At 32.3% G+C, this 25,524-nt stretch overlaps 1 protein-coding gene across 4 annotated transcripts in view; it reads right to left on the bottom strand.

Moving 5' to 3' along the window:
* The window catches only part of LOC133182242 (insulin-like peptide receptor), a 70,313-nt gene that overhangs the window by 33,894 nt on the left and 10,895 nt on the right, over positions 1 to 25,524 (bottom strand). For all 4 annotated transcript variants that reach the window (XM_061317004.1, XM_061317006.1, XM_061317005.1 and 1 more), the window contains exons 2-5: positions 17,172 to 17,744; positions 4,394 to 4,572; positions 1,594 to 1,768; positions 611 to 709 (exon numbers count right to left, since the gene is read on the bottom strand). In XM_061317004.1, the coding sequence (XP_061172988.1) occupies positions 611 to 709; positions 1,594 to 1,768; positions 4,394 to 4,572; positions 17,172 to 17,744 (1,026 nt within the window). The remainder of the gene's footprint in view (positions 1 to 610; positions 710 to 1,593; positions 1,769 to 4,393; positions 4,573 to 17,171; positions 17,745 to 25,524) is intronic.

The following is a 25,524-nucleotide window of genomic DNA, read 5'->3' as shown; positions in this document are numbered from 1 at the left end:
TTCTAGGAAATGTATGCAAAATGATATCACCAATAAAACCTCTCATCTGTAATAACAAAAGTATTGCTAACTAGTACCTGGTGATAACTGTGTCTACTCCTCAGGTAGCACACAACTGTACTGTGTAGTACAGCAAAACTGAGTCAGAGTGAACAAGAGACTAGTGAAAAACTTGCTACATTGTAATATATTTCATGGAAAATTTGTAACAAATTTGATTACAAAATTCACAATAAAACAGAAGTTCAAAATTTCAGACTTTGCCAGTATTGCATAATATTTTGATATTTTGTTGAACCTGGGTTCATTATACTGCATAATATTTTGAACCCATTATCTTTTAACTGTGAAAGTCTCAACAAGGATCAAATTATTATTGCAATAATATTTTGAATCCTGGGTTCAGTATATTATATGGGGGGTTAATATTTCATGGTGATATTTTGAAAATGAGTTCAAAATATCATAGAGTTCAAAATATAAAATCACACCTTAACATTAAATTATCACAACTGTAAATTTGTTATATCCATGTTGGTTATATTTGAGTTTTGCCGTACTTAACTAGAAATGACTATCAAACTACTATCTTTTGCAAGTATTTCCTTACTTCCTTTTCTGATCCTGATTTCTAGGTGGTTGACAATTTTTGTACAACCAAACAATTCCTGTGATTGTGCAACAGTCTCCAGCTTCTTTCCATTACAACCTGCAAGTCAGTCAAAAATCATCATTATCCTGATAACTGTAACCATGGAAACTTTTGTATCTTTTTGTGGTATATTTTATATCAAGTCAACAGTCAATAAGAATTTCAAATCTGAGTCAAGTTGTGGGAAGGGTTATAAAATTTCTCTGATAGAAATATCTTTCAGTAAATAGTATATTGAAGATTAATGAAAGAAAAGAACAACTAGTTGGCAGTTTAAGAAGCCTTTGTGCAACTTGGTCTTTTCATTAAACTTCTGTTAAAATTTGAAAGGATTGTTCATATTGTAAGATTATCCTTTAAATAAGAATACCTATATAGTTGTATTATGCACTATACCAAATGAATTATTTTTAAAATCATGAAAAAAATGATTACATTCCTTAAAGAGAAGTTGTACAAAAATGAGAAATTCCTTCAATAAATAATTACAAAGGGCTATGGTCCACAACACTCACCTGTGTCACCAATTTCTTCCAGATGAATATGTTCAATAGATGATAAAACTATAATTCTTTTTTTCTCCAAATGAAAGGCCATGAATTCAACAATTTTTACTCACAATTTTACCATGAGGCTTGATGCCATTTTTGCTGATTTATTTACCTCCCCCCTTGAAAAAGGGCGTGAACCTCCATTTGAATAAACATGAATCTCCTTCATGCAAAGTTGCTTTGAGGCAAGTTTGGTTGAAATTGGTATTAAGATGAAGATGAAACATGAGGAAAGTTTACATGCATATAAACATTTGTATATATACATACAGATACACATACAACTGGCAATCATTGATCAGAAAAGCTCAATTAAACCTCCAGCTCAGGTGAGCTAAAAACTCTGTAAATCAAGACAACTCCCAGACGATTTAATAACAAACTTCATACTTTTTGGACATTTGTCAACACACTTGACACACGTCATGCCATCTTTAGACTCAAGGTATCCTGCGAGGCATTTGTCCACACACTCTCCAGGATGTTCCCGTTGCTCGCTCTGGACCAGTTTGTACTTGATCACATCCGTACACTCATGCTCCAACAGACATCTTCTTTTCCGCAGCTATTGCAAAAAAAAAAAAAATTTACTTTTACAATCTATTTCAAAAATCTTCAACATACACGCATTATTGTTAAAAACCATAATAACAAACAATAATTTGCTTCCCATAATAAGTTTGTAAATCTCAAGATGCCTCCTCACTATTTCAGAGAGAATGATATTCGCTGGATTTCCATTTGATAATTTGCATTATTTTTCTTTTAAAAAAGGTTTTTCTTTCAAAACAAAAAATGCCCTCCCTCCCCAAAAAATTCAATGTCCTAAACCCCTGCTACACCTATTTCTAAAAATAATATTTTTTTTTCTCCCTTTCATCAACTACCATAAAGATTTATTTGGAATGGAATACTGAGCAGATAGCCATAAGCTAAAAACATAAGCTGACAAAGCAATTGAATCTAATTTCCACAAAACCTATCACCCTTATTCATCACATGATCAAGATGGTTCTATGAATTGGGAAAAAATGTGGGAGAGTGCTTTTTGTTGCATAAGAAAAGGGTGAATGGCATTTTATGCTGTCATTTGCAAACATCAACTTAATGACTGCGGAGTAATATAATGACTTGCTGTCACCTGCAGGACAAACTCTAACGAACAAAAAACCTTCTACACAGAAAAAAGATATTTTCCTTCCTTTATGAAAAGCAACATCATAAGATTATACACAGTATACATTCATAATATCATTAATTATCAGTCGTCAAAATCTTTACAGTGAATAAATACTCCATTTTTTAAGTAAGACAATTTTACTTGTTCTAAAAATACACACCTATTCCAAAACATTCAAAAGCTTTCATGTTTTAGTACAATGGATAATCTAGCTATGTGCATCATAAAGGGTCCAGTATTTTTAGAAAAATTCAAAGTGTTCTTCAAACCAAAAACTGTAAGAGATTGTTTTTATATATAACATGATGGTATTTAAAGACACTGTTTATTTCCCAAGGCAGCTCTAAAGAGAATTATTATTGTTTTGGTTTGATACATCAATCTCTTATCAACAGGTCTGTTTTAATTCAAATTTTCAAGTGAGTGCACCTACAAACTACAGGTGGAATTGTCCATTCATTAAAAAAGTTTTTATTTAGAACTATTATAACACACCAGATGGTTTTTTTTTTTAAATACACTCACAAATAACTTCAGCAAATATCATGTAACCATCTATTTAGGGCACATCAATAACTATTATAAGCAATTATACTGTAACAACTGGCTTTAAAATGAATTACTTACTTAATAAAGATTTTTTTTTTTTTGAATCAGTTGTTTAATAAAAAATATGTACAAGGATTTACTCAAACCTGCAGATAAAAAATATCTTAAAAATCTGATAGTATAAACTAAGGAAGTCATAAAAAAAAATCCAACCATGCATTATTCAAAGTAAAATAAATTGTCTTCATTGATGCACAAAAATATGTATATATAGTTATATTTCAAAGGAATTTATTTAGAGATGGTCAGTGTATGTGTGATAATAACATAATTAAATCAATTATAGATAAATGTACTAGATTATGACCTAGAACATCACTTAAACTCTCCGGTCAAAAGGGGGATTGACAGTAGGCACTTCATGGTGTATTTATACCCACTACTGTAAGACTGGGCAGTTAGGTTATTTATAGATAAGGAAGACAATGAACTTTTTGCACTGAGACCTAATGCTGGCAAGCACACAAAATTCACAGCCTCCAGCTGTACCCACTCTGTGCTTAAGATTCAGGACAAAGCAGGGCTCATGATTAATAATAATAATAATGAAGTATTTATAGCAATGAGATGATCAGGGGTTTAAAAATACTGTGGTCCAGGGTCCAGGACCTCGAGTTTATAGGCCAGGCTAGCTAATAATCACTCGCCAAAATCCATTGGAAAAGAAAAATATTTGTAAAGTAAAAAATTTATTCAAAATTTTTTTTTCAAATGCAATTACTTTTCATTTCTTCTAGCACTTGTTTACTTCAGAATTGGTTTTAGTATTATTTAGAATTAAAGCATCAGGTTGTTAGCATTAGTTTTATAGCGGGATGCAGCAGGAGCCACAAGATAATGAGTTTACACAGGGTCAACAAACATTGCTTCAGTTTTGTTTTATTTGCCAATGGACTAGTGAATTAACATTATATATGGACTAGTGAATTACACAAACTCAGTATTCCCCGGACTATTGAATGTTTGTTGAAAATTTAAAACCCCTGGATAACTACAATTAAATGGAAAAAAAAAAACAGTGTGTATTTGTTAAAAGTTATATACACTTCCAAGTGTCAAAAAGTTGCTTTTTTAAAACAAAAATTATTCAAGAGTCCCTTATATTGTCCAATCACATATTCTCTTCTATTTAACAATAAAATGCTTTGGTTGTTAGCATGAGCATTTATATTGCAGCTGTTACAGAAAAAAAAACCCACTTAAGCAAACAGAAGATATGTTCATAACATTTTCATTTGTTTGAAATGAAGACAAAAAAAAAAAGTTGCTTTAAAAAAAGAAACACTACCAGTATTTCATTACAGATCCTCAATGACCATTAAAGCACTTTGCAAAGTACTGATTGTTATGTAAATTGTTGTTCAACAAATGCCCCCCTCTTTTTTCCAGCACTCTACTTACTGTATAGGTTCCAGGTAAACACTGCTTTTGGCAGATGGTCTTGCCATTGATCATGCTGACAACATTTTTGCAGACTTTGCAGTCATAGTCTGTGGGTCCAGTACAGCCTCCTAGACAGTTAGGATGACAGCAGATACCCTTGTCACAGATTCCACTCAAACAATCCCCTCTGTCACAACCTGTAATAGATATTCAGGAGGTTTGTAAAAATAATGGCCTTTTGATGAAGATTCACACTTGGATTTTTATGCAATCACTGTGTTTGAAAGGGAATACCAACAAAAAAAAATCTCACTCTATTTGAACTAAAATATGATAATATTACTTTCATATTCAGATTACTTGGGAGGAATATATATGCACTGTAGCATCATTCCTAAAGTTTCTATTATCATTCAGCAGAAATTAAATTTATTTTTCTGCACAAATTAAGGCAAAATACTCACCATTCTTAAATCATTTTTTAAAATTGTTTTTGTTTGTCAAATTATTTTTTGTCAGTGAAATCACAAGTGAAATCCTGTGATTGTGTATTTCATTTTTCCAATTCAAACATATGCATTGCTGCTAGTGCAATGACAAACTGTATTTGTAAACCACCTCTGAATGTATATTATTTCATATGCATCATTGCAAGTGCAAAAAACAAAATGTATTTGTCAAACCTTCAAAACTGCACACATTCACCATTATTATATTATATACCATCAGAAGGTGATGTGTCGACTTCGTGGCATAGTTTGAACACATCAGGTTCTATAAATAAGAAGTCTTGTAGCCATTGTGTGGCCTTTATGACCATGAACCAGAGGCCAGATATTTAGTACATGCAGAGAAATCAAAACTTGTGTGATCCTTCAAACTCTCATCAGACAAAGATATCCAGCTAACCACAAGTTGATGAACTTAGACCAGAACAAGAATGTCATCCCAGGTGCATAGAGAAATGACAATACTTCTGAATAATTACCTTGAAAGGACAAGAAACAATAGAACCCAGGCAGGAGGGGAGGCAAATTAGAAGTACATAGGCCACTTGTTTACCTCAAAGGCTGGTTCAGAGCCATGGCAAGAACAAGACGGATGCTCATGTAATTATCCTCACAAATGGTAAAAGTGAAATAAATACAGACACTAGCATTGTGATGATAACAAATTATATCAACATGCTGTCTTGTAATTAAAGCAAAATGTATATGTAAATCAAAACAGACCCACCTTTATTGGAGAGAGGGAGGGGCAAGGTGGTGAAATTCTGATGCATGTAATTTTATTTGTGCCAGATTTATAAACTATCCTCTGATACACTTTCATGTACTACTTGCCCAGATCAACTTCACAATCAAGGACTTGGGTACTAAGAATTTAGTTATGTAGGTACAATCTATTATCATAATAATTTTCTTTCTTGTGTTAATACATGCATATAAAACAGGGTTATGGAATTGGGTTAAATGGTTTGTAATATAAGTTTTTCAGGACATTCCAATTAATGCTCTGGTGTCAAAAATAGATTGAACAATGAACATGATACTGATGGGTACAATTCTTTATGTTTTCTGATCAATAGCTATGTTCCTAGTATTACTGTGCATGTTTCCCATTGATTTCCATGAATAGCTGCACACAATTCAGAACCTGATTAGAAGCACAAACATCTGGGTCAATGTAATGACAGTTGAACAAAGACAATTCAGATTTCCATTTTTTTCTCATTCTTCCTTTCAATTCAATTTCAGTTGCCTGAGTACTTTAACTAAATTCCTTGAAGACAAATTGACACTGGATCAAATATTATATCAAAGTCACACTTGGAGATTAACAAGATGCTATAACATATTATTTCTACAAATTCAGTATTTGTTCTCATTTTATACTTATATAATGGAAAATATTCAGCATGTTCAACCAACACTCCTGCATAGCCAATTTCGCAATCAAGGGAACTTTTATTTTTAATTCAGGAATTATTATGTTACGGAGAGCTTTACTATAATCCATCCCTTATTTATCCAGTATCAACTGCACGCAATTTTATGACGAATCAATACTGTAAGGTTTTTATACTGGGTTTTCTTGACACAACAACAAACATCTCTGTTTCACCAGGAGCCCAGCTTTCTTGTAATATTTCCATGATTAGGGAATAACCTACCCACACTTAAAATTTCAGTTAAATTTTATGCTGTGTTTCATACTTTAATGGTTTAGTTTCATCCTGATTAATAAGTACATGTACGAGCAGAGAACACAGTTATAAGTACAAAACAATATGGAAAAGTGCAGAACTGTTCAGAACATTCTTCATCTCAGAATGTTTAGAAGCATGGTGGTATTACCAGAAAAAAGGTATTGCCAGAGAAAAAAAAATGCTGTCACTGACAGGAAAAATTAAAAACATATAATAAATCATCTATCTAACTGTTAATTAACATATATGTATTATACATCAAACTGTAAAGTTATTATCTAGATTTCAGAATGAGAGTGTTACCTTTTTGATTTTTTGTAAAAATAAAATCACCCCCTGACAGACATGGCGTTCTTTGATGAACCAAAATTAATACAAATGTACAAAACAACCATATTATTGAAATTTCCACCCTTCATATTCATGAAAAATTGCAATATTAAAGAAAGTGATGGGTGGGAGGGGCATTGTGTCTGTTCCTACAGAGCAGCCGGAGGTTTTGACCTTGAGGGTTTGTATTGTGGCTGATTAATTTCACACATTTACTGTCTGCCGAGTAATCCTGGTATAGTTATGACTTGTTGACACCTCAGTCCTGACTGAACACACAGCTACTGTCATATTACTCTCCACATACCAATTAAAAGGCATAAACAAGGAAATATCAGCCATTACTTTATTTAATATATGGACATGTTTCTTTTTCTTTTACAATGTTTTCAGAAATGCCAGATGCCTCCCTTCTTTTGCTAGAGTGCAAGTCTAAAATTACTGTAAATTTTGAGATTTTTTGTGTATTCTTCTGCATATTTTCTTTCTGCAGAGCTGTGGACATTGTTTACGCGAAACAAGCTCATAAAGACACAATAGCCCTTGGCAATTTTTGACCACATTTATTTAATATGACGAACGGAGAAAACTTCTTATACGTTCACTTTGTATTTATATATGAGATCATACCTGAAAGATCCATTGTTTAATAATTCACTGATAGTTCATTGGACCATATAATTCTTGAAATATCATTCCTTGGAATTTAAAACAACTATTAATATTGCCTAAAAATATTATGGAATTTTTTTTTTGGTGGCTGTACAAATTTTAGTCTAGAATTAACACTGCTGGAATCGTATTTTAGTACCAGGTAGTTATACATTAGCTGCAATAATGTAGCCCTCTCCAATTTTTTTTTTTTTTTTTTTTTGGGAGAGGCCCTCTCCTGAAAATATCAGATTTAAAAAAATCAGAGAGGGCTACATTATTGCAGCTAGTTATATATATACATGTATATTGTATTCATCATCATATTAGAACTTTCAAGCATACAGCTAATATTTAGTGTGCATGCATGCATCGAACATCTTTGCATCAGAAATCTTTAGTCTTTGAGCTTATTTTTTCTTTAGTTTTTCTTTTCTTATAAATATAATGGCTGGTATCTAAATAAATATGCAATTTATGCTGCTTAACTTTAGTTCAACTTCATAAACATGTATCTGCCATAAAAATTCAAAACACATTCACTTGGCCTTCAGATGTTTCCGTGTCCATTCAAAACAGACAAGCTTGTTTTAAAAGAAGCTTGAATTATTCATATGTAATATTTCATAATTGTTTTTATTCCATGTTGTGTTGAAAATACTACCAACATTCAGGCAAGCAGAAAGATTAGTTCATCAATTCACCAATGACTTGGCAAACCTTCACTGTTGCACTGAATGTCCCCCCTGTTTTCTTTATCTTGGAGGGATATGTTATTCAAAAAAAGTTGTTATCGAGCAGTCTGCGCCACTCTTCTCTTCTTGTGAAAGAGGTATTCAGACATTCTATTTAAAGCCAAATAAATTGATGAAAAAACATGCCACTGTGACCTAAGTTGGCAAAAATAAAAACAAGCTTTAGCTACAACCTTGACTGGTAGATTACAACACATTGCTGTATGGGGCCAGGCAAAATTCCACACTCTAAATCAAGTTTACATTTTACTGGCTTGTTTGATCATGCCTCCACTTTCTTGTGTTGTGTTTCTTTTTATTTGCACTTTCCATTGAACATATAGTGACAATATATAAATGGAATAATGTTACAGAGATGTGTGTGTGCCTCCAAATAGATTTGAACCTGGGACATCTGGGCATGCCAATCCAGTGCTCTACCAATCAAAGGGTTATCCCACTAGCCCAAGCCAGTAGGATCCCGTTTATCTTAAACTACATGTACCACCTTAATTAAAATGGGATTTTTTAAAAAGCTTTCACCATTCATTCATATATATATTCAATCTTTAAGTACACGTAACTGTGTACATATAGTGTACATGTAACTGAGTACATGAAGTATATTTTTATAGGTTATTTATATGAAAGAATACAATTTATGTTACAACTAGAAATATGTCCACAGGACATGAATGCCCTGCCGAGGGTATATTAGTAATGAAACATTTTAACACAAATTGAGAAAAGTGAGATCAAGGTCAAAGGAAAGGTCAAGGTCAAAAAATATTGATGCAGTTGAATAGCTTACATCAGTATGTATCAGCATATGAAGTTTGACACTAATTTAAGAAAAATGAGGTCAAGGTCAAAGGAAAGGTCAAGGTCAAGAATTGTTGCCGGAGTTGAAAAGGTTATATCAGTATGTATAAGCATATGAAGTTTGATAAAACTATTATAAACAGTTTCTTTAAAACTGAGCTAAACACTAATTTAAGAAGAGTGAGGTCAAGGTCAAAGGAAAGGTCAATGTCAAAAAATATTGATGCAGTTGAATAGCTCTCACAAGTATGCATCAGCATATGAAGTTTGACACTAATTTAAGAAAGTGAGGTCAAGGTCAAAGGAAAGGTCAAGGTCAAAAAATGTTGATGCAGTTGAATAGCTCTCATCAGTATGTATCAGCATATGAAGTTTAATAACACTATCTTGAATGGTATCTTTAAAACTGAGCTAAAAACTTATTTAAGAAAAGTGAGGTCAAGGTCAAAGTAAAGGTCAAGGTAAAAAATATTGCAGTTGAATAGCTCTCATCAGTATGTATCAGCATATGAAGTTTGTTAAAAATATCTTAAATGGTTTCATTAAAACTGAGCTAAACACTAATTTAAGAAAAGTGAGGTCAAGGTCAAAAGAAAAGGTCAAGGTCAAAAATGTTGATGCAGTTGAATAGCTTACATCAGTATGTATCAACATATGAAGTTTGATTACACCACCTTGAATGGTATCTTTAAAACTGAGCTAAACACTAATTGAAGAAAAGTGAGGTCAAGGTCAAAGGAAAGGTCAAGGTCAAAAATGTTGATGCATTTGAATAGCATACATCAGTATGTATCAACATATGAAGTTTGATTACACCATCTTGAATGGTATCTTTAAAACTGAGCTAAACACTAATTTAAGAAAAGTGAGGTCAAGGTCAAAGGAAAGTCAAGGTCAAAAAAAGTTGATGCAGTTGCATAGTTCTCATCAATATCTATCAGCATATGAAGTTTGATAAAAATATCTTGGATAGTTTCTTTGAAACTGAGCTTTGAACAGAGCTAAACGCAAAGCGTGACGGAAGGACAGACGGAAGGACGGAAGGACAGAAGACAGACATGACAAACACTATATGCCCCGTCCATATTCATGGCGGGGCATAATAAAAATTGTTACTGCAGGGTCCAATACTGAGGATACAATCAGCATCATTCAAGTTTGAATTTAAGTACAGGTCAGTTTTAGTTATCTTTTCTATAACCAGAAGTCTCTGCCGAGACTGTAGCTCTACTGTTGAACTTATAACAAAGGAAGAGAAAAAGTAGCACTTGGACTTGAAACTTTGCAACAGTAATAAATAAAATAATATATGATCCTTGATTTCGTTTCTTTTTGTGGCAAGATTGCAATCAAACTAAAACTGTAGGGGGAGTAGCCTTTTAAAAGAATTTTACAGAAATCTCGATTTTATTTACCATGGCAACATCATTAATCAAAATAAAAAAAACAATAAAGACATTTATGTATCTCAGTATAGTCTACTTGCATGCCAGATTTTATAAAAATCAGACCAACGTAGGAAGCATAGCATTTTGAAAGTATTTCACAGAAATTTCTATTTTTAGTAACCATGGCAACACTGTTCATCAAAACCAAAAAAAAGAAGGTACACAGAATTATGTATCTTAGTGTGCAAAGTTATATTGAAATCAGACCAAACTGTAGGAAGAGTAGCATTTTGAAAGTATTTCACAGAAATTTCTATTTTTAGTAACCATGGCAACACCATTCATCAGAATCAAAAACCAATGCACAAAATTATGTATCTTAGTGTAGTCTACTTGTGTGCAAAGTTATAATATTGAAATCTGAAAAAAAAAACTTTCAGGGTAGCATTTTGAAAGTATTTCACAGAAAATTCTATTTTTAGTAACTATGGCAAAACCATTCAGCGAAATCCAAAACCCATAAATAGAATTATGTATCTTAGTGTAATCTACTTGTTTGCCACATTACATTGAAATCAGACCAAAACGGTAGGAGGAGTAGCATTTTGAATAATTGTTTATAGACAGATGGGCAGACCGACAGACAGACGGATGATGGACGCCTTACTATTGCATATTAAGCTCTTCTAGTCTCTGACCAGTAGAGCTAAAAATCAACTTAGTCAGTAACTATTGTTTATTTTGAAATTACAAAACCTTTCAAATATATGAATATGACTTTCTCAAAATAAAATCTCATAAATTTCTCTAAACTCTTAAAAGTAAACAATAAATTTTAGATTTATATCATGCTATTCTTAACAGCAATATTATTTGGCTTCATGAACATGGTTTTAATTTTTTTAATGGTGAAAAGTCCCCCGAGAATAATAGGCAAGGTGTTAATGATGGGCCACATGGGAGACTGCCAAATGAATTTAAATCTTTTACACGCAAAAAACGGGATTAAAACATGACCTTGACAAAAGTTATTTGGAAACCCATTTCAATGATATACTTAGGTATAAAGGCAAGATTTCTACTACTAAGTATATATACTGGTATTAATGTGCTAAATCTAATTTATACACATATATTAATAATCCCTTCTGGGTGTGTACCAATTAATATTTTTATTGTTACCTTTTCAAGGTTTTTGTACAATTTTCCACTAAACTCTGATTATAGAGAGAGTATGCAGTTTAATTTTCTCTCAGTAAATGAGTTTTTGTTTTGTTTTGTTTTTTTTTTTGTTTCTGTGATCAGAATTCATGAATTTGGTATCCACACATGTATGATACACAAGCATTCTAATAGGACTACATATACCAATGTGGCAGTCAGACAGGTTTGATTGCTGGTGGCCAGATAGCTCAGTTGGTAGAGCACCCATATAGAGATTCAGAGGGCCCAGTTCAAATCCAGGTCTGGTCTGTCAAATTTTTCTCCTTTCCTGTTACATTTGGTGTTTTGACCATGCTCTTGAAGTGACAGCTGAAAGACCTGCCAGGGAAGAGCCTGGATTGGTGTCTTCAGGGGCCGAAGACCTTTAAGGAGGGAGGAATGTGGCAATTCGATTGCCTGTGGCCTAACAACTCAGTTCGTTGATAGAACACCTGACCACAGATTCAGGGGTTTAAAACCTGTTCTGGTTCCTTTGCGTTTTCTTCTTTCCTGTTACAATTATGCAACACTAGGTCCCCTACCAGCAAGTGTGCTTTTCTTAAATATTTAGCAGAAAAAATTCATTGAAGTAGAAAATGTGTATACTCAATCTGTAACTCATCAAGGTGTACCCACGAAAATAAGTTCAATATTTGCTAGCAGCTAGGGAAAAAACTGGAAAAAAGCTGTAAAATATACTAAATTTTTTAAGTCTGAGGGCCATAATTCCATCAAATATTGTTCAAGTGAATTGCACTGTAAACTTGATCTGTAACTCATCAAGGTAAACTCAAATACCAAATCAGCTCAATATCTGCAAGCAGATATTGTGTTTTGAAAGAATTTTAAAGAAATTTCTATTTGTGGAAATCAAAAACTGATACACAGACCAATGTTTATTAGTATAGCCTACTTCTGTACCAAGTTTTATTAAAATTGGACCAAAACTGCAGGAGGAGTAGTGTTTTGAAAAAAAAAAATTGTTTACAGACAGACATACAGAAGGATGGATACCTTACCAATTGCATAAGCTCTTCTGGTCTCTGACCAGTGGAGCTTAAAGCTTGAAAACTATTTGGACTTATCCACATACAGAGTGCAAAAGTCCCTCTGGCATTTGTTTGTACATGTTGTAGGGGACTAAAGGGGTTAAATGATACAGCTTTTAAAAGACTAAAAATAAGTGTAACATGATATATCATGATATACTGAATCTGTATCATGATATGCATCATGATATTTCAACTTTCATAATTTAATACAAATTGAAATGCGAAACTTTATCATAATGTGAAAGCTAGGATAAAAGTTGTACATTATTTCATCAAGTTCACAAATACATTATATGTAAAATTTATAAAGCGTTGAACACAATAAAATGCAGCATAAAATTTGTTTGCTAATGGTAGGTTCATTTACTTAAAGGAAATAAATTGCTTTAAATGTATGTCATACATGTATATTGTGATACTCAGACATACAGTTTTTGTATCTAAATAGGATACAATTTTTTTCTGTACTGCAGTATACTGGCCAGTACATCCCTACTGATTTATATTAGTTAATTTAACAAGAAATCATGACTGCTGTGATAATCTAACCTAGGTGTACCAGGCAATATCTATGTACACTTCACAGTGCCCCCCCCCCCCCCCTTTATATTTTTGCCAGTATATAAATGTACTGTATTATAGAAAACAAAGCTGCTTTCCAGTTGTGCCCCCCTCAATAGAATTGTGCCATTATATACTGTGGAATCATCATTGTTTGTGGGGGATCGATATTTGTGGATTTCATGGGGTATTGTTCTTACCTACGAATTAACGTCCCCATGAACATTGAAACACACATGCATTTAGTACATTTAATTTATTTATCTTTATAAAATATGAAAAGTTACCCACAGAATTACGTCCCCATCAACCAGTCAAATTTTGGTTATCCATGAACATTATCCCCACAAACAATGATGATACAATTAATTTTTTTAAAAAACCTAATTTGAGATTGAACCCCCTCAAAAAACATCTGATGGCTTATTTCAATATTATTTTTGGTAGGTTGTGCCCCCCTTCCTAAACTGAAATTGCTCCCTATGGACCTGAAAGTCGTGAAAAATAACCTTAACTTTCGCTGGAAGAAGGAAAATTTGGTTCTAAATTTGTATTAAAATACATGTATATATATTATTTTGATTTAAAAAAAAAAAAAATACAAAAATAACTGAACAAACTCAAAGCTATATATATTAAGATTTTTTCACAGTGACTGGTTTGATCCACCCCTTTATACTGTTAAATGCCTCAATGTAAAAGTTTTTGATCCACATGTGACAGCTGCACCCTTTCTCTGTTAAACCACAAAAATCAATGGCCTGCTGTTCCTAACATGTCTTTGTACAATCTAATTAGTTTAATGTAAATAATAGTATTCTCATTCATTGTACTTATTTGGGCCGCTTACACATATCATTTGGAAGACTGTATAATTATATATATGTTAATTAGAGAAGAACGTACCTCTTAAATATTCATTCATGTATTAAAAAAAAATCAACAAGTGGCTTCATAGGGGAACAAATTTTTCTTCATTTCATATACATGTAAATTTATTCTCCATGTCAGGAAGAAGCATGAATGGAGATTTGAGGTCCTACATCATAAATGAATGGAAAATGTGATTGTTTCATGTCCAATAAAACATACGATGGCCTTTTAACATGTTCAATGACTCTTGTGACATAAAAGTAACAGATTTCATGGTAATGAATGAAATTTAAGAAAAATGTCATCCTGAGAGAATATTTACCAAAAGAAATTTCCAATTCCAAATATTTCGTTAACAATACCTAAATACTGATCTACAAGGCACCTGAGTTGTTTTTGGAAATGTGACAACAGAAGAAACATGTATTAGTCCTCTGCATTAATTTTTTGTATTTTAAAACACAGCTTTGTTTGCAACTTCAAGACTGACTGTTTACAAAAAAGAAAAAAGAAAATAAAACTACACAAACCTACAATCTACTGAAAAAGCTGAAGAGGAAGGGCATGCAGCTTCTTTGTGCTTGCATAATCTGTAAGCTAAAATCAAATCTTCTAAAAAGATAGCCTACACTTTCACAGCTGCTTGTGAAGGGATCAGAAACAACACCAACTGTGCACACTGTTAAATTCCAGTTCTTGTGAAGGTTTTTTGTGCAGGAAACATATCATAAAACCTTGACATTGTGAAAATGTTTCAATGCTTAATATCTTTAGTAACAAGAAGCCCATGTGCCACAATGCTCACCTAATTTGCTATGGCTCTTAAGTTCTTCATCAGCAGTTTTTTTAAATCACATATTGTGCCCCCCTACCCCCTGGTCATGATCATGATTTAAACAAACTTGAATCTACACTACCTGAGACTGCTTCCATATAAATATGCCTATAATTATGGCTTTGCCATTTCTTGGAAGAAGATTTTTAAATATTTTTTTTCTATATATTCTAGGGATGTCAACGAATAGTCGACTATTCGACCATCAGTCGAATAGACCGACGATCGAATAATGAAACGACATTCGAATAAATAAATTTCAATAAAGAGTGATAAAGAGATGGAATTCTCATCCTAAAATTGAGAAACCAGCCGTCTTTCCTCAGACACAGTCAATAAGATAATTTTCCTCATTAAAAACTGCTGGTTTTATATGTAGAAAGTACAGTAATTAGAAATGCTTCACTTCCGCGAGTATTATTTGTCAATTAATGTGTTGTTTTTGTAATAAAATTATCTCGTTATACTGCACTTTCTTTGTAAAATTATTAATTGGACTTGATCTCATACCATGTACCCATTATAGCCGTGACATGTTTTGACACTAAGATAATTATTATAAAATAAATATTCTTTTATATATTTCAAAGACATTTTGATAGTTGGTACAAAAAGTATATTCAAATATTTAACAATACAACATTATCACAGATTTATCGTGTGTGTCCACCCCCCACCCCCCATCATTTTAATAAGCTTTAAAAAATATATCATACTCTCATTTTTATGCTTCCTAAAACAAACGACTTTACAGATCGATTTATGAACATGATTGACGGGGAAATCATACATTTTAGGTCCATGTAAACATCTGTGTGTAACATTTGATGTTACTTTTTAATAAATTTAAGAAAAGGGGACTTCGGGTTAAATATGTCATGTACCAGTGAAGTTTGAAATAAAATTTTAGTTTCCGAAAAAAGTTTCGAATATATTCGACTATCGTTCGAATAATGCAATCGAATATTCGACTACAGAAAATAAATATTTTGACATCCCTAATATATTCCCATGTTAAACATTGATCCTTTATTGTGGCTCCACCCTACCCCAGGGGGGTATGATCTGAACAAACTTGAATTTACACCCACCCTACCTTGAATCCTCTTCAACGGGTGTGGTTGAAATTGACCCAGTGGTTCTTAAAGATGAAAATGTGAAAAGATTAACAACAACAACAAAGACCGACAAAGGACAAATTTTGATCAGAAAAGCTCAATTAAGCCTTAATCTCAGGTGAGCTAAAAAGCTGGAGGATAGAAGTGATTAGAACATGATATCCAGAGCTGATGAACATGATGAAAGGAAAGTGAGGAGAAGGTCCAGGGCCCACTGGAAAACATTGAAATGATTGCAAGTCAATCAATTGCTGTAAGGACTTTTTCTCATTACAATAGTAAACAATGAAGATTGACAGCTTATAAAAATTCTGTTTTTTCAAATTTTTGGCAGAGGAAAACAGAAATCCAAAGAATGAAAAGAGAAATTGTAAGGTGTATTTTAGATGCAGAAACCATAAGGCTTATCAAAATCATAAGGGTTTGCAGCTTTGCAAGTCTCTCATCTGGGCAAGCAGGTACATTTTCCTTGTATTTCATTGTCCTGGAATTTACCTCACCCATCTTCTGCTAATGTCATGTACCAACACATGTTAAAAAGTGTTATTTGTGCATAAAAAGTATCATTTTTGAACACAAATTCTACATATTAACTGTATAGGAAGTTGTTGATTTTTTTTTCAAAGAAAAGCAAAATTATACGATTCACTTTTAGATCCAAAATCAAGAAACAACTTTGTACCAATATCTATTTTTGTCAATTTACTATTCAACAGAATCTCAAAACAATAAAGCACTGGCCTGCTTTAGAAATCAAAAATTCATTCATTTAAATTTCAAATTTGTTAAATTTTTGGCCTGTGCAAAATTTAATCAAGTTTTGATGAATTGTATCACTGTCACTTAATAAATGTCATGATTTACCACGTAGGAGTTAAGATCTCCAGCTACGAATATTCAATTTTTTGACTTTGGAAAAAAATATTCTTTGGGCTGATAATAGTAAAGTAAAAGTTTAAGTAATGGGTAAAACAAATTGAAACACAAGACATCTTTTATCCAGAATAAACTTCTACTTACTTAAAATCTTTTGGCAATGCGATTTGGTCCAGCACCTATTCTTTACTTCCTTGGTAACCTCCCCTGATGCTGTGACAACCGCTGTGCTGGTACAGTTACTTGGACACACATCCACACATTCTTTGGCAATTCTGTTCCTTTTAAAATAGTGCTCACTCATTCCCTGAACACCGACAGCTATTTTGGTCCAGTCAATGGTATCAATATAACAAAGCATAGGATTCTTTTCAAATCTGACTGCTCCGCGTTCTATGGTAGTCAGACCAATCAAACCCAGCTCCTCTAAGTCCATCAATTCAAACACCACCAAAGCAAAATTGAAGAAAAGCTTGTGACCGCGAATTATGGACAGGTTGGGAAATATCCGTCTGAGACTTTTTAATCCATAGACACGGTAAAGAAGAAAGAATTCTGTGATCTCCACTAGATCAGGAAAGTACAGATTTTCATACTGTTGATGTGAGGCCCCCTCAATCAGAAGAATTTTCAAGTTCCCCTCGATAACAGTACAGTTTTCTAGTTCAGCAAATGCATTCACATCATTTCGAATATCAACATCTTCACATATCATACCTGCAAAAAAAACAAAAAAACAACATTGTTCTTTTAAATGTAAAAACTGTTGACAAACATCTAAAACTGCAGAAATACACCATTCTGTCAGTTAAATGAAGTTACACACACCATCTCTCAATAGCGTTAGTCATATAGATACAGATATGCTATAAAAAATGTCTGTGATAGGCAATGTAACACTGAATATCTAAATGAAAAAGTGTTCAATCATAATTCAGAATCTCAAATTGCTTTCTCATTTACAATATGTTTTCCGTACAAAATATTTACCCTTCTAAAGAAGATGTAATAGATTCATGCTACCTCGACAAAGCAAATTACAGACATTTTTCATACTAGTGTAAGACCAATTTTTGGAAGAGATAAAAAGAAATATAGTACACTACATATAGATTGTGCTGTCACCATTTCTTCATGACCATTTACCGATCTTTTGATGTATGAATTGATGTAATTTTTTATTTTTTGGTTGGTTGGGGAGGGGGAGGGGGGAGGGAGATTTCTGTAAAGGTGTTAAGGGATACTAAATTTTTTAAATGATTTTTTTATCTGATACCTGGCAGATTTAAATTCTCTCTTATCTTTATGGCTTTGTACCTAATGCAAGATTCATGCACCAAGCATGATGTCAACGCAAGAAAAACAAGAATGGGCCAAGGTCAAATACCTTTAATCGCCTATTGACCTTGAAATACACTGAACACGTTTTTTTCTAAACATAGAAGAGGAAAACACACAGCTCCAAACATGTATAAGATAATGAAAAATGAACAAAATGACTTCATTATGTGAAAACTTTTATCTTTTTACTAACTCAGAAATGTCTGTATTAGGGACATCAAACAGTTTACAAACTATCTGCATCGTTCTGAACTTCAAATCAGAATAAAGAACTATATACGGTAAGGGCGTTTTCCTGCCCCCATAATAGTCAAATTTTGAAAATCTCTTGAAATGAGAAAAAGTGCATATATTGTATAAAATAACCCAAATTAAGACAATATATTATGAAATTGGAAAAATTAGTTGGCTTTTCTTGTCTCTGTGACGTCACAAACTATTTGGATTTCCGTTATTTTTAAAATAGAGGCCAAAATGCACAGAGTTTGTTCAATTTTGACTATAGTATTTATAGAGCGCAAGCTTGCTCAGGTACCATATTCACATATTTCATTGATATTATCATTCTACACATTATATCAAAAGATCTAGTCTGAGCAGACCTGCGCTCGATAATTTCCAATCAAAATACCGACGTAAAATACGCTATTTTCTCTCAAAATCATTGCAATTTGAAATTTACGTCATTTTATTGACGTCATATCTTACTAATGATGTCATAGTTGATGAAAATATTTAATGCTATGAAGTCTGCAAATATCCACCTGGTTTAGAACATAATTAAAGATTTCTCCATCAAAGTTTTATTTTGGGGGCAGATACTGGCCACTACAGAATATAGTCCTTTTGACACACATAGACGAGTCATAAACATACTTGACATAGCTTCTGTTCCAAAATATTCTGTGGCACATATTATGATGTCCCATAGTAAAAATGATGTCAAAATGTTAAAATGACATCTGTTCACAATTTAAAAATGACATGAATACCTATATGTAGAAGATGCAACAGAATTGGATGTTCTACAGGAGCAAATGGCAGTTATAAAGTTTAATTTATGTAAAACTTGATAAACTATTTAAAGTTTATGGCCATAAAGGACTTGCCAAAACTTCAACTAGTAAGTGGATGAAACATTTCAGCTATGGAAGGGTAAAGTCCACAATGATGCTCATTCTGGGTGCTCAATGAACTTGGGTATGGAAAGCAATGAGCAACTCTAGTGCAGAGCAACTTTTAAAGAAAGGTTACTGATCAAGTCACAGTTAACCAAATATCTGAAGATCTCGTTATGTCCTATGGCCCTAATCAAGAGATTTTTGACCTGTGCACTTGGAAAAAGAAAAAAGAGACAAAAACCAAAATTTGAATTGTTTTATGCAAGTTAATCAACTAGTCTGCAAACTTGCTGACCACCCCTTGTACATTCAGACAGAAAAGTAAGGTGTTTAGAGTATGCAAAAATTTATCATTTCAGAGATATATTTCACTTAAAGTGGGCAAACCCTAATTAGCATGTGAATGAGATAAGATTATGTGTCAATCTAAAAACAACTCATATAATTCACAATTTATCAATTAATTTATGTGATTTATATTCAGAAGGAAATGGTTTTGAAGCAAAGTCTAATTTATTAGAGTAAAATTATATGCTTAATAATATATTGCAGCAGTAATTCTCATATACCATGTGCTATGCATCTATGCATGTTCAACATGTATGTGCAACATGCATTTATTGTTTTTTGGAGGGGAGGGGATGAAAGATGACAAATTATTCTTGTGTGTTAACAATAAAATCAATTTGGGCTGTAATAGAATTAAAGCTTAATTAGGAGAGAAAGGTTCCCTGAAAAAGAGAATTTCAGTGTATCCCCAAGGTAAATTCATATCACTGAAACACTGCCACAGTATATATAAGAATGAAAAGGGTTTAAATTCTGCATGCAGCCAAATATTAAATTTCCTTTCACCAATCTTAAAATCAAATGCCAGGAATGCAAGAATTTTGCTGACAACTTTTAAGTATAATCGGAATGTACATCACAATAAAAGTGTAAATATATAAAAATGCAACAAAATAACTCCATTGAAAGATAGCAGATCAAGTTTTCAGAATTATCATAACTAGTCTTGATAAACAACATTTTGTGTACATAGCACTAACTACCAAGGACAACTTGACATATACCAACTAGCAGTGAATGTCACCTTGAAAAAAACAAACTCAGACATCTTGCACCAAAACACTTTATTATTGATTGCTTTAAATTTTCATTAGCAAACATCAAACTGCTCTAAAAATATATCATACAATTAACTTTGCTCTGGTTTTTCAAATGATCACACGACCACAACTCTTGTGAGCAGGCATTCAGTCAACATATTTTTCCATTCACTAAAATAAATGCTGGTGACTATGTACTTCATAAACCATGCGAGGAATTCTATTCATTGTTCATGGCTAAGTTAGCATGTAAATATGTGGGGTACAAAACCTTAACTTCCATTCTATAAAACATAACTCACAAACCTGAGATAAACTGATTGTATTACTGAGAATGAATTTCTTTCAAAATGAATTAAAATTAAAATATTCTCTTCAATATGAATATTCAAGGAAAAGCTTGTGAATTCTTGTACATCTTGCCCAGGTAAAATCTGGATTTAACAATTTGATGTTATCACATTTACTCAGTAATCATAAATATATTAAGTTCAGAATCCCTTTTTTAAGTACTATAAAATATAAATATAAAACTTCATCCTAATGGCACAATGATGGAGTGTGGGGTTAAATAGAAAGTATGACAATATAATCAAATGTCCTCATGTGTTGAAAATAAATCTCCCATAAAGTGTGCAACATTTGACAAAAAATTCAAGTTAGATGACTCTTGTGATTACAAATTCCAGCCACATGTCATTATTTTCCAGTTGGATTTATCTGGCAATAAGACATGATCCCACAAAACCCATGGATTCCATGTTTTAAACATTAAAAGAGGCATAATTTCTCTTATTTCAGATGTAATTATATATATCTTAATGAAAAGTACATGAATGTGATAAAACCTTCATTTCAATATAACATGTATACATGCAAAAAAAATGGACCTTTAGACATATCCATGCCTTTTTACAGAAATCTTGATCTAACATGCCACTAATGACAAGAAAATTAAACACAATAAGATTTTGAATGATTTGATCATTGCATGACCTGATTCACCATTTCTTTCTTGAATCAGTTCTCTGATATATACATACCAGGTACCTTTAAGCTTGCTCAACTTTAGGTGTACATTAAATTCTGGTATTTTTGAAGTTACTACATAAATATTTACTTCATCTATTGGATCAGCCTTCACAGTTTTTTTACAGCCTGCAATTTAATTAATTGGATTCCACATACAATTAACCACCTGCAAATCTTCCTCTTAATGATAAAATCCAGAATGTATCAAGGTTGCACATACAGTATGAATTCAGAGAAACAAAATTACCATGAACTAAATAACTATACAGTATTAACTGGTCTGCTTTCCATTATAATTTTTTTTTTAAGGAAGTGTTTCTTTTGCATCATGAATAGTTTTGTTGTAAAACAATTTTTATCTCTTGGTTAATTGGAAGTCACATTATTTTTAAAAACATTATTTAAAACAATTGTGCAAGATATTTTCCTCTACCTCTATTCTTTATTGCAATTTCTTGGAAAATTTAAATTTATTAATGCATTTCTAGAAAAAGTACATAATTATACAACAAGAGATGTTTGTGAAACACTTTAGCCCCCTCCCCCCAATAGCTGGAATTTTTCCAAGTCCAAGGGGCATAACTCTGTCAACAAGAGGTACTTTGGCCTATTGTGGCCCCGCCCTACCCCGGGGGCCATGATTTGAACAATTTAGAATCTACACTACCCAAGGATGCTTCCACATAAGTTTCAGCTTTTCTGGCCCAGTGGTTCTTGAGAAGAAGATTTTTTAATAACCCCACCCTTTTTTGTCTTTTCTTGATTATCTCCCCTAGTAAGGGGCGTTGGCCCTTCATTTTAAAAATTTAAACTCCCCTTCACCCAAGGATGCTCTGTACCAACTTTGGTTAAAATTGGCTCAGTGGTTCTTGAGAAGAAGTCGAAAATGTGAAAAGTTTACAGATGGACAGACAGACAGACAGACGGACGGACGGACGGATGACGGTCAATAGGTGATCAGAAAAGCTCACAGGTGAGCTAAAAATTGATCGATCGTACCCAAAACAGAACTTAATTGACCTAGATGTTTTTATGATTAATCTGTATACCAAATTTCATTTCGGTACGTGCAACCTCTGCAAAGAAAATGAATGGAAACTGCAAATAATTGGAATTTTCCCAAGTCCAAGGGGCACAACTCTGTCAAACATTGTTCGATCATACCCAAAACAAAACTTGACCTAGATATTCTTATGATAAATCTGTGTATCAAATTACATTTCAGTATGTACAACCTCTGCAAAGAAAATGAACGGAAACTGCAAATACACTGTAATTGGAATTTTTCTAAGTCTAAGGGGCATAACTCTGTCAAAAAATTGCTCGATCGTACCCAAAACGGAACTTGACCAAGATATTCTTATGATAAATCTGTATACCAAATTTCATTTCAGTATGTGCAACCTCTGCGAAGAAAATGATCAGAAACTGTTAGTGGACCGACAGACATACAGACTGACCGAAATACCGACAGCAGCAAAGCAATATACCCTCCCTTTTTCGAAGGGGGGGCATAAATATGTGCTAAGCAATCAAAACAAAATTCACCTTTCTTCTAAAGTGCCAAAAACACCAGCACAATATGAATGACATAAAACTCATCCTGAACCTCTAGGGTTGATTATTTTTTCAAAATATTGAAGCAAATGTATACTGTACAAATATTTTTACCATCCTTTTCTACAATTAATTATTAAAAGGGTGAAAAATCAAGGAAAATGACAATTAAAACATTGATTATTTTACAAATTTACACAATCTTAACGAAATTAATGATCGTTAATGGAGTTTTCGTGGTATCATTTTCATTTTTTTTTTTTTGTCTAAAGGCAAGAAAACATTATTGATTCCAGGAAGTTATCAATTAATACTGAAAATGCAGTTTTACCAAAACAGTGCAATGGACCAATGAATGATGAGCAGTGAGGATGTGTGGGTGTTCCAGTGATGGCTGCCATTTTGTGCTATTGTTCTAAAGATTTTTTTTTTCTTCATTACCCCAATATTTTGTGATATAACTCAATACTTGGTTTAAAAATCCACATTGAGGATAAAAGCAAATGAAATATAGTTCAGAGAAAGTATTAATTTGTATCTTTGACTGACATGAGCTTACATGTTACTTACTACTCAGCTAATATACTGAATGTTAATCAGCATCTACAGTTTCCGCAATTCATAATTTACATAGACAATGATAAAATTCATTCATTTATACTATTGGAGGTATTTTCATCGACATATGCAAATTCTAAGGTTTGTAATTATACATATAACTGACACTGTATATACATGCAGTTTCAAAGAGAATAGACAGAATGGAAATGGGTAATTTCCAATTCAAAATTTTTTTGCAACTGATTGACCCTTCAAAGATAGACATCCAATATTTGTCTTTCTTTACTTTTTGTTTTTCTACTAAAACACATGATTGTAGGCTATTAAGAAAAGTGGATTGAAATATTTTGCTTTCATTTCTTGCAAAATTGATTAAATACAAGTAATCAAGATATTATGATCAACCCATAACACATGAACAAACAGATAGCAATGATATCTTTTGGGTAATGTGCATGCATATTCTGTCATGGACAGACTCCAAAGCTGTATTTCACTTTTATTTCAAATTCATAATTATATTTATCTGGCAATTCACTATTAATAGAGAGCTTTATGAAGATTTATACTTACAAAACCAAAACTCCACTTGAAATTATATCTGTTATTTGGGTATTATTATTGATATTATTCAAGCAGAAAAAATGTGATCAAAACCATGATCATTGACAAATAAAAAAAAAAAACCCAAGAAAATTCAATTGTTATGGTTAAAAAACCCCATTTTTTAAAAAAAATATGCAAATGTCATTTAAAATGTCTTATTTACTAGGATGGTGTTTTTTTTTTTTAGCATTAACACCAATGTTGATTTGTACATGTTTCAATTGATCACCGAACTTTTTTTTCAGCAAAGCAAGTTCAAACAGTACATTCAATTTCAATACATTAAGATTTTTTGGGGAACAAATTTGTATTTCATTGGATTTTAAAAATCAATCTTGGCACAGTTGTTTTCGAAACCCCCCAAAAATTAATTCAAACATAAAAAATTCTGTTATTCAAGATATCAAACAAAGCAATCTTGGTACATTGTTTGAACCGTCAAAAAAATAAATCACTGCAAAAGATATATAATACAAAGAGTTGGTTTGTACTATGACCTTGAAAACATTAATTATTTTTCTCAAGTCCAAAAACACAAAGTCATTCTTATTTAGATCTCCACAATTTAAATGTGCATGTTATATCCATCATGCCTGATTACTTCTCGTTTGTTTTGAGCTGGGATTTGTTCGTAACCTGATAACATAAACATTTTTGGTATTGCAGATAAATATGGTATCACAAGTGTTCTTTGATGATGTTCTAAGGAAACCAACCAAATACAACAAATGTATCTGCAAAACATATTGCATGACATTTTCTACAGTCAAAAAAAGAAAAAATCAGATGTTTTTGAATTTTAAAACAAAAAATTACAACAATATACAGAAATGGCACGATTATAATTTTAACTAATGGATTATATAAACATTGCAATTAAATGTATTTTTTCTGCTGTGCTGATATCTTACAAATTGCTCATTTTTGTATATCTTTCCAGTCTAATCAAAAAAGAACAATATACACTGTATACTAAGCATGAAATGCTATCTACAGTAAATTTTGTTACATTTTAGTTTTCTAACAACTCCATCATTGTTAACTATCATTCTTCATTTTATTAACATGTAAATTATAATCCTCCATTCTACTTTCACATTAGCAAAGTTTAAAAATGAATGTTAACTTTAAAAAAAAAAAAATTCTGGACATTTATTATATCCATTGTCC

The sequence above is a fragment of the Saccostrea echinata genome, unplaced genomic scaffold, assembly GCF_033153115.1.
Source record: "Saccostrea echinata isolate AGI-Se365-2 ecotype Australia unplaced genomic scaffold, CSIRO_AGI_Sech_v1 ptg000009l, whole genome shotgun sequence".
NCBI classification, from domain to species: Eukaryota; Metazoa; Mollusca; class Bivalvia; order Ostreida; family Ostreidae; genus Saccostrea; species Saccostrea echinata.
The sequence above is the reverse complement of the archived record's forward strand: the minus strand, read 5'-3'. Positions and strand labels throughout refer to the sequence as shown.